Below are 11,531 nucleotides of genomic sequence, written 5' to 3'. Positions count from 1 at the left end.
CATGAGACACAGCATGATTAAAGATCTGGGTGTGTGGAACAGAGTCTTTTCTGGATTACTGGACTGCAAAGACGAAGGCAGGATGACTGGAGAGATAAGGAACTGCTAAATTACACTGGTGCTAAAGGGTAAGAATGCTGATGAGGCTGATGAGGTGGGAAAGAATCAGGAAGTGCCTGTTTGTAGTGGCCTCTCTGGTGCTGTCTGCAGAGACTTCTATACAATCTTGTACTTCATGTTAGAGTTAAGTTAATCATATTCCCAGCTCACAGCAATCATTATCCTAATTGCTCAAAGGTCTTCTGTTCTCTCTCTCTCTCTCTCTCTCTCTCTCTCTCTCTCTCTCTCTCTCTCTCCCTCTCTCTCTTTTGTTGTTTGTGATCAAATTTCCCCTATTTTCCTGGTTCTTCCTTCTCATCTCACTTTGTCTATGTATATCTGTTTTTAAAAAGAGTACATTTTAAAACATGCATTTTATATTTATACTTTAGAGCAACACAGTGAGGCATATTCTACTTATGGCGATTATCTGGGGGGGCGGAATTTGTTCACTCTTTATTGGAGGTACTGATTTTGTTTACTTGGATAGAAAATGATCTGATTTCTATCCTTGTAACCCTCCTGTTCTTCCTCTCCCTTACTGTGTGCGTGTGTGTGTGTGTGTGTGTGTGTGTGTGTGTGTGTGTGTGCATGTAAAGGTCAGAGATGAATGTGCTCCTTAGCCTCCACCTTATTTTTTTGAAACAGGTCTTTCACTGAGCCTGGAGCTTATCAGTTTGGCTAGAATGACTAGCTACCAGGAGCCAGAGATCTTCCTGTTTCTCTATCCTCAGGCTCTATCCTCAGGTGTGGAATTACAGGCATGTGCTACGTCACCACCATGCCTGGCCTTTTATGTGAGTGCTGGAGATCAAACTCAGGTCTTCATGTTCATCATTGTGCACGTTACTGACTGGGCCATCACACCAGCCTGGTCTGGTTTTTAAAAAATATGTGCCCAGCACTTAAATTCACTTCCTGCTTAATGCAGTTACTAGAAAGGCATGAAGGGCATTTTAGCTGTTTTTTCAGCTTTTCATTTCTGCCCCCAGGACAAGCCATAAAAAACAATCAGACCATCTCCTTCTTTCAGAGGCAAGCACAGACATACCTACGGGGCTTGAGTGTTGTGTGCGGTCAACACATCCCTGTGATCTGAGGAGCTCAAGCAGTTCCTGAGCCAGGGCAGATTAGAGGTGGAGAGAAATCCTCTCTTCAGCACACCATCAGAAACTACAGATAATAATCCATTCCTAGATATTGCTTAGAATTGGCTTGATCATAGAATACAAAGGTAAAATGACACACAAACAATAAACAAGTATTATTCCTACAGTTCACAGCATTCAGTTACTGATTTTTTAAATGCTCAAAATGTCACCCAAAGTGGAAAAAAATCAAGTCTAATTTTTTACAAGGATCTAAAACAGTCACCTGTCTAATCTCTGCCCTTTGAGACTGCCTGTGCAAACTCACCTCTCTCCTTGAACAGACGGAAACAGCGCTTGGGTGTGGGGGTGGAATAAAGAGGGAGGAAACATATTCACCAACATTTCAGAGATACAGTCTGCCTATGTATATTTACAATATACAGACAGAATTTTGCAGATGAACATCCTTGTAAAAGGTAGCATGTGTATACTACTCATTTGCAGTGACTGACAGTTATGCTGTCTCATATTTAACCAGGTATTCCAGGCCTGGGAAGTAGTACATCCAGCAATTACCCAACACTGCTCCAAAGGGAAAACATCAGTGCCCCCAACAGGGGAAAACAGGAGATGCAATGAAGTAGCCAGAGCACCTTGGTTTAAATACACAAACCATACACTTTCGTGACTCTACCCATATTCACTGTTCCCTGCATCTTGGAATATGCCCACCTTCTAATTTCTTCCTCCTAATTTGCATGCTTGTTGCATCTGTGTAATACCAAGATGAAATAATCATTTCTTTTACAAGGCTAACTTGATTTTTCCCTTATTAGAATATTTAACTAGCCTTTAAAAGATAATTTCTCTATTAGTAAGCTGTGTCCCTCATTATTTTCTCATTTTATTATATATTAATATAATATATAACAAATTATATATACACATATATGTATATATACACATATATAACAAGTATGTGTGTATATATATATATATACACATGAAAACAATATTATTAAGCAATAAACTCTTCCTTACCACTCCCTCTTTATAGCCACTGTAATTTTTATTTTACTTGCCTTTCTATTAGTTTGTTTATTCTATGAACCACATGTATTTTTCCTTTTGGCCTGGCTTCTTTCATTTGGCATACCACTTTCTTTTGGGAGAGGTGCAGCAAACTTTATTGACAGCATTCAAGAGAGTAGGGCGGGCTTCCTAGGCCCCTCCTGTTTCTATGGGGTTCTGGGATGGAAACTGTGAGGGAGATGCTCAGTGTTGGGGGCCTAGTTGGGACAGGGACTCCTCAGCAACTGAGTGCCTCTCTCTTGCTCTCAGTGTCCTTGCTAGGTGGATGGTCCAGGGCTTCTTACTCCTTGGAGGCCATGGAGGCCATGAGACCCACCACCCTGTTGCTGTAGCTGTATTCATTGTTATATTAGGAAATGAGCTTCACAGAGTTGTCACTGAGAGCAATGCCAGCCCCAGCATCTAAGGTGGAAGAGTGGGAGTTGCTGTTGAAGTTACAGGAGACAACCTGGTCCTCAGTGTAGCTCAGGATACCCTTTAGTGGGCCCTCGGATGCCTGCTTCACCACCTTCTTGATGTCATCATACTTGGTGGATTTCTCTAGGCTACATGTCAGGTGCACAACAGATACATTGGGGGTAGGAACACAGAAGGCCATGCCAGTGAGCTTCCCATTCAGCTCTGGGATGACCTTGCCCACAGCCTTGGCAGTACCAGTGGATGCAGGAATGATGTTCTGGACAGTCCCACAGGCATCTCTCCACAGCTTCCTAGAGGGGACATCCATAATTTTCTGAGTGGCAGTGATGGCATGGACAGTGGTCATGAGCCATTCCATGATGCCAAAGTTGTCATGGATGACCTTGGCCAAGGGGGCTAAGCAGTTGGTGGTGCAGGATGCATTGCTGACAATCTTGAGTTAGTTGTCATATTTCTTGTGGTTCACACACATCACAAACATGGGGACATCGACAGAAGGGTGGAGATGATGACCCGTTTGGCCCCACCCTTCAAGTGGGCCTAGCCTTCTCCATGGCGGTGAAGATGCCAGTAGACTCCATGACATATTCAGCACCAGCATCACCCCATTTTGATGTTAGTGGGATCTCACTCCTGGAAGATGGTGATATGTTTCCCATTGATGACAAGCTCCCCATTCTCAGCCTTGACTGTGCTGTTGAACTTGCCATGGGTGGAGTCATACTAGAACATGTAGACCATATAGTTGAGGTTAATGAAGGGGTCATTGATGGCAACAATCTCCACTTTGCCAGATGGAGAGCTGAAGGCAGCCCTGGTAACCAGGCACCCAATATGGCCAATTCAGTTCACACCGACCTTCACCATTTTGTCTACAGGATGATGCCGGCACTGCACAAGAAGATGCGGCTGTCTCTGGAACAGGGAGGAGCAGAGAGCTGACATAACACTTCCAATGTTTATTTATGCTGAAGCACGTATTAGAATTCTATTCCCAGGCCTCTGGTACATTCTAGAAGCTCCCCCTATCTCTTACCTTTTGAGGTTTCCTGTTTCTGTTCTTTCTTTTGATCTTTAGAGCTTCACTCCTGTTTCCCTCCAATACCTGATCATGTTATCTTTTTCCCTTTCCTGTTTGTCCTCTCTCACACCCAGGTCCCTCCCTCTTTCTCCTCCAATGATTGCTTTCTTCTCTCTCCCAAGTAGAATTTAGGTATCCTCACTTGGGCCCTTCAGCTTGTTAAACTTCTTGAGTTCTGTGGATTGTATCCTGGATATCCTGTACCTTTTAGGCTAATATCCACTTATTAGTGAGTACATACCATTCATGTCCTTTTGGGTCTGAGTTACCTTGCTCAGGGTGATATTTTCTAGTTCCATTCATTTGCCTGCAAAAACTCAGTATGTCCTTTTTCTTAATAGCTAAGGAGTATTCCATTGTTTAAATGAACCACATTTTCTGAATCCATTCTTCTGTTGCAGGACATCTGGGATGTTTCCAGCTTCTGGCTATCACAAATAAGGCTGCTATGAACATAATGGAACACATGCCCCTGTGGCATGGTGGAGTATATTCCCAAGAGTGGTATAGCTGGGTCTTCAGGTAGATCTATTTCCAATTTTCTGAGGAACCTTCAGAGAAATTTCCAGAGTGGTTGTATCAGATCTGGGAGGTGAGAGTTGCTCAGGACTCAAAGGGAGGTACCTTAGATGAAATGCCCTACAGTGGGGAGAGGGAACTTGCAGAGTCCATCTCCAGCAGCAAGACAGGGCATCAAGTGGAGGGATGGAGCTGTCATCCCACAGTCAAAAATTCTGTCCCAGAATTGTTTCTGTCTAAAAGAACCACAGGGACAAAAATGGAGAAGAGATTGAGGGAAAGGTCCAGTGACAGGCCCAACTTGGGATCCATCTTAAGGGGAGGCTCCAAGACCTGACACTATTGCTGATGCTAATGTGCTTATAGACAGGAGCCTACCATGGCTGTCCTCCGAGAGGCCCAAGAAGCATCTGAAAGAGTCAGATGCAGATACTTATACCCAAACAATGGAAAAAAGCAGGGGAACCTCTGTGATTGAATAGAGAAAAGCTGGAAGAAGCTGTGGAGGAGACCCTATAGGAAGACCAGGAGTTATCAACTAACCTGGACCTCCAAGATCTCTCAGACACTGACCTACCAACCAGGCAGCATACATGAGCTGATACAAGGCCCCCAACACATATACAGCAGAGGAAAGCCTGGTTGATGCACCTAACCCTCAACAGACTTGAGATTCCAGGAAGTAGGAAGGTCTGGGGGGCGTGAGGTTTGGGTGGGGACATCCTATTGGAGACCAGGTAGGAGGAATGGAATGAGAAACTGTCTGAGGGTGAAGTGGGAGGGGGATAATGATAGGACTGTAAAACAAAGATTAAACATAATTTAAAACAATGAAAAAGATAAAAATAATAATTTCATTCCCCTTTAAGGTTAATATATATTATTGTATGTATATACCATATTTATTTACCAATCTATCAAGGGATGATTTATTTTCTTCTTTGCCTATTTGCGAACTTTTGCTTAGAACATTGGTGTTTGAGTGCCTGCTTTTAGTTATTTTGGGTAATACTCAGAATATAATTGCTAGACATTTGTGAAACCCAAAAAGACGACCAAGGAGCTGAATCTGATGCAATCCACATTAGGGTCTTTTTATTCAAGCTTGAGTTTGGGCCACACCACCATCTCTGATGCAGGAGATTGTTAGGAGCTCCTAGCTTAGTTTCAGGCAAGCATTTATAAAGGCAAGAAAGGGGTATCTATCCTGGAACACATCTGACTGGGGAGTCATTATGGACTTTAACATAACTGGCTGTTGCTGAGAGCCAAACCATAAATTTAACTTCTGATTGACTTAACTTGACCACCTAGCGGTTGTTAGGAAGTGTTAGGGGCAGCTTATAACCTGGGGAGTGTAGATTTGTTGGGGAATTGTAACTACCCAAAGTTACATCGAATGGGTTACATGGAGGGAAGCTGGGGATATATGAGAAGGCGGAGAAAAGAGATAGAGACCAAGACAATACCTGCTGCTCAAGTTCTCAAAATTTAGTGGAGGATTCCAAATATATAGGTGGAGGAAAACCCTTCCTGCACAAGCTGGAAACTTCTCTGCAGAACCTGTTTAGTTGCTCTGCAGGTGGCTAGTGTTTCTCAGGAAACAGCAGGTCCTTGAAGAACAATGGGCTCCACCCTAGGTGGAGGGGATTATGGCTAACACATAGTTCCTGCTCAAAGGCTGGGAGAGGACCTTCACCTTGGTCAAGTTCCTGCCAGGTAGCATGGCACCCCAATAAGGCTCTCTACAGGGAATAACCTGGAAACTGGTGTTAGGTTTTATTGCTGCATGGGGGTGGGATTGGGGGGGGGTAGCCTGGAGACTGGTGCTAGGTACTGGCCTATTAACTTGAATTTAACCTTATAAAGATGGAGTCAGAACCCAAAAGATTTGGGGTCTTGCTGTCATGATTATGTCTCCCATTTTTATTTCGAACAAACAAAAAAACAAACAAACAAGCAAGCAAACTGTCCGAACAATAATTTAAGAACTATCTCTCAAGAGATTCTAGACAAACGCTACAACTGTGTCTTCCAACAATTCACTCTAATCAACCCAATCTAACCTCTTCTACTCTTAGCAACACACCAACTCCAGGATGAGGTCTCTTAAAATATAAGGTGCAGATGCTCATCCTTTGATTAGCCAGCATCTTGGGTTTCCCCTTTTTCTTGCTTTCTTGGTAGCTTGTCTTAGGAGAAGGCAGGTAACACTGCCCTAACTCTATGCTAAAGGATATTAATTCCATGTTTGATAATCCATTTGGGGCTACAAGCCTCACTCTAAAAATCTTACCTAGCAGGCTTAGTAAACATAAAGAAATATGATCTCCAATAGCTTGTAATGCCATCCCCAGGTATTGAATAAGCATACATTATGTTGACTTTAAGTTGCCTAGTTATTCCTTATTTTACAATGATTAGGGTAAACATAACTCCTGCTTTAGTCAGTATTAGGTCAAGAGTCATTAGCAACTTGGGAGTGGGAATTTAGAATTATTATTCATTCTGTATCTTCAGTAGTACCCAACATACACTGTTTTGCAAGATGAAGCACTCAGTGGATGATGAACTTAATGAGGAAGACATCAGGAGGTAAGCCAAAAGACCCCATGTTTTCCAGCTTGCCAATATATATTCATGATATACAGAGAGGTTGATACAATATTAACCTTTGCATTATGATAGAAAACATTTTCTAAACTCTTCCTTGAAACCAGCATGAGTCATTCCATCAAATTATTGAGGCATAATTGTGTACATAGTTATCCAGTGTAGAGTTTAGTGACTTTTGGAAAATAAAGAAAAAATCATTAGAACCACAATATTAAACAATTCCTTCACATCCAGAAAACTCTTATTTTCCTTTAAGCATGCCAACATCTCTTTTATCACTTATACTCCTGTTGGTCCAGACATATAATGATATTATTTTTATCACTGAAGATTTTTTGTATATTTGAAAAGATTACACAGATAAAACTCACATAGCATGTGCTGCTTTCATCTACTTTCTTTTGTTCAACTTTATGCTGATGAGATTTACCCAGTTAGTGCACACATCAACACTTCCCTTCTTTCTATTGCTAGGTAGCTTTCGACTGTACATACATCACCATGATGGATAGTCACATTGCTTCTAGATTTCTACTAGATGGCTATTATGAATAGGGCTATGATTAAACTACTATTAAACCCCATACAAATCTCCCTGTAGACATATGACTCTATTTCTTTGCAATAAACACTTGGGAGTGGAATAGTTGGGTCATAGGAAGGATGCATTTTCTGATTTTATATGAAATGCTAGTGCTCATAAACTCACAACAGCTGTAGTTTCTTGCACAAACCTGTACAAGATCAACCAAGCCAACATTCTGGTATGGATTATGAAGGGATTCTTGAGTTCTCACTCCTAAATAAAGATCTATGGACAATTGCTGTCTGCTGGGGGAAAGAGAGGCAGATTTTCTTGAAAAAGGCTAACTATGGTCCAGGAGATGGCTTCATACTCATGAATCTTTGAGGACAACTTGTGTGTGTGAATATAAATATATTATAGTACTATATTAATTAATATAAATATAATTATATTATCACACAATATCAATTATAATTAATTACTATTAAAATAATTATTATTATAATTAATATCATCAATAATATTAATATATATATAAAAGGACATGAAGTTGGGGTGAATGGGGAGAAGTAGAAATTTGTATCTAGAAGGAGTCAGAAGAGACTATAACCAGAATAAATTGTATAAAATTGACAATAAACTATTATGAAAAAACCATAAGCTTAGTTTAAACTGGAAGTGCCATTTTTCACTCCCAGCATCACTGTGGGAGGCCTAGCTCATCCACCAACTTTTCAACTGATACTAAAGAATAAGAGAGAAATTAAAGAGGTCTGGAGAGGAAGAGAAGGACATGAAAGGGAGACAGCAGAGATGTGGGAGGGAGGGAGGAGGAATGAAGGGGAATGGAGAAGATGGAAGGGATAGAGAAAAGGGAAGAAGTCGGGAAGAGATTGAAGAGGAGGAGAGGGAAAAAGGCAGAAAATGGAAGGGAAAATGCAAAAATATTCTTAAGAAATTCAATTATAAATACAGATTATCTTACTTTATTTTTGAGACAGTGATTTACTATGCACTTCGGGTTTGCCTGGAACTCACAATGTTGCCCAGGCTCACCTCAATCTTGCAGTCTTGCTTTATCAATCTTCTGAGTGCTGAGAATATAGGCATGCACTGTTACATGCCATAATCTGCTCTGATATTCCACCAACTAGAATGCATGTTGTTGAAAGTCTGTTATGAGCATGGAGTTTAGGGAGCTGATAGACTTCAAGGATAATTGGTATGGGAAAATACCATCATGGAAGAATTCTTCTTATTCTAGGACGTGGCAATAATTTTGAAGTTCCGTTTCATGTTGTGTAACTTGGCTGCTGCTTTGTATTTACAGAAAATGTTTTTTTTTCTTTTGTTAAAATATAAGAACAAAGGATTTATTCATTGTATGCACATCAACATAATAATTAGCAGAAGGGAAATAGCCACTAACTATGACAGATAGCATGGAGAGAGAGAGAGGGAGAGAGAGAGAGAGAGAGAGAGAGAGAGAGAGAGAGAGAGAGAGAGAGAGAGAGAGAGCAGAGTATGCATTCTTAAAATCACTTCTGTCCAGACAGGTTCAAAGCTGATTTTGTTTAGCATCAAAATATAATGAATGCTTTTTTGGCATATTCTTTCCAGACCTTGTCTTGCTAAGTAAAATCATGGTATTTCTGCCAATGATGAATTTGGAAAATGATTTTTTTTTTTTTTTTTTTTTTGGTGAGGACAAACACAGGGTGTTAAAAAAAACCTATCAGAAATGACTGTTGTTATGAATTCTTGTCTAGCTTCCAAGTTATTCTCTTTGCTAAAACAATCCTAGATACAGAATTTGAGATTGTTTAAGAAATAACTCATCAGCTTTAAACCTAGAGGAAAATAAATGAGCTGTGTTCTTAGCTTGCTGTGAATTCAGCAGATAGTGTCACAGGAGGGAAATTGGTAGTGTAGTAGAGGCAGCTTATAATAAACTCACATTTAAAGAAACATCTGGGTAACTTACCACTAATCAACTTCCATCAAATACCCTCACAGTCATTGTCAAGGGAAGGGGGCAGATTTCTACTATCCTTTTTTAATTAGGCCCCTCCTGCTGTCTATTTATGATCTCTTTTTTCCAAGCATATGACCTTAACAATTGAAATTGGGGAATCTGGAGTGTGTCATACTCGCAGAAGACATGATCTCTTATACATTCATTAATTTAGCCAGTATTTATTGATGTCCTGGCATTGTTTACCAATGATAGATAGTTCACGGTGGGAAGGATACTGCTGAACAAAGAACAAAACAAAACAAAATTCTGCCTTCAAACCAGCAGGGGGAGACAGACACTAACACAAGAAACAAGTCAATTGAAAAGTGTTACAGTGATATATGGAGAAGAAAAGTAAAATAATGCAATTGAACAGTTGTTGGGGGCATGGAAGGGAATGTAATGGGATGATGGTGAGAGTAATGGTGATAGTGGTGACGATGATGATGATCTGTTAGATGTATTAGGAGAAGCCAGAATTTACCAGACTGGCAAAGTAGGATTTACCTAACTACTCCTAACCTCACTACCATGACAACTTAAACTGTCAAAAGGTTTCAAGATAAACCATTCTGTACTAAATTGAAATTTGACTAGAATTAAGTACTGTGTGGGTAGCGACAACAGCATGTTTCTTAGAACTTGCTCTTTGTCAGGTGGTTGGCCAAGAACAGGAATTAAGGTACCAGCACTGCTGTCTCCTTTTAATGATTATGTAAATTCATTCTTACTGTTATACAGTGCATATGCTGAATGATAGCCTGTTCCTATCCTTTTCTTGTAAGCAGCATACCATTGCTAGTGCTCAGAAGTCTTTTTCATAATGCTGTTTTATTCCTGGTCTAATATTTTTGTATGTGTTATGACTTCAAAACAAGTCTAGTATTTAAGTATATTTACCTACTTTCCAAGACTTCATTGTGACAATACTTCAAGCACATGGATGGTTTCATCTTTAAAATGACTTGGAAAAGGTAGAATTGGGTACTCATAGAACATACGTAAATTGTAGGTTCAGAGGACACACATAGTTGCCACAAATTACCATTTACCCACTAGAAATCACAAACTTTAACCTTTTTACTCTAGATAGATATAAGATGTATTCACCAATTCTTACATTGTCATTCCTTTTAATTTAGATCTTTAAAAGAAGGCTCTTGTCATCATGCTGTTTTCAATCACTGTATTCTATTTTATTTTTAAATTTTTGGGACAGGGTCATATTATGTAGCCCAGTCTATCAATGAACTTGAATTTCTGCTTCAGGTTCTCAAATGCTTATTCATTGTTGAAACTTTTTTTTTGTTTTGTTTTTGTTTTTTCAATATTGAAACTTCTAACGTGAAAGCTCTTACCATTTTTTGTTGTTTGTTTTTAGCCAGGGTCTTTTTATCCAAGGCTGAATTTGAACACATGATCCTCTTGCTTATGTGGAGTACCCGAATTACAGATGCCACCATGTCTGGAAGGTCATCTTCCTTCCTTCCTTCCTTCCTTCCTTCCTTCCTTCCTTCCTTCCTTCCTTCTTTCCTTCCTTCTTCCTTCCTTCCTTCCTTCCTTCCTTCCTTCCTTCCTTCCTTCCTTCCTTCCTTCCTTCCTTCTTTTTTGTCTATATCACATTTTTTTTCTGTTTTAAAAACCTAGTTTTAATTATTGATTTTAAAAAGGGAGGTATTGGTGTTTTAATTTTGAAATTCTTATGCAAATTGGTGGAACTGGACAATATCATCCTGAGTGAGATAACCCAATCACAAAAGAACACACATGGAATGCAGTCACTGATAAGTGGATATTAGCCCAGAAACTCTGAATACTAAAGACACAATTCACATATCAAATGATGTCCAAGAAGAAGGAAGAACAAAGTATGGATACTCTGGTCTTTCTTAGAAGAGGGAACAAAATACTCACAGAAGGAGATACAGAGACAAAGTGTGGAGCAGAGTCTGAGGGAAGGACCAACCAGAGACTACTCCACATAGTGATACACCCCATATACAGTTACAAAACCCAGACACTATTTTTGATGCCTACAAGTACTTACTGACTGGAGCCGGATATAGTGGT

At 40.0% G+C, this 11,531-nt stretch overlaps 1 protein-coding gene across 1 annotated transcript; it reads right to left on the bottom strand.

Moving 5' to 3' along the window:
* Nucleotides 1–2,631: 2,631 nt before the first annotated feature.
* On the bottom strand, nt 2,632–3,256 carry LOC127674452 (glyceraldehyde-3-phosphate dehydrogenase-like). The gene is made up of 2 exons (XM_052170231.1): nt 3,248–3,256; nt 2,632–3,135 (listed from the first exon to the last, which is right to left on the bottom strand). The coding sequence occupies exons 1-2, from the start codon at nt 3,254–3,256 to the stop codon at nt 2,632–2,634; spliced, it is 513 nt and encodes a 170-aa protein (XP_052026191.1).
* Nucleotides 3,257–11,531: the final 8,275 nt, after the last annotated feature.

The sequence above is a fragment of the Apodemus sylvaticus genome, chromosome X, assembly GCF_947179515.1.
Source record: "Apodemus sylvaticus chromosome X, mApoSyl1.1, whole genome shotgun sequence".
NCBI classification, from domain to species: domain Eukaryota; kingdom Metazoa; phylum Chordata; class Mammalia; order Rodentia; family Muridae; genus Apodemus; species Apodemus sylvaticus.
Note: the sequence above shows the minus strand (reverse complement) of the source record. Positions and strands in the feature narration are given on the sequence as shown.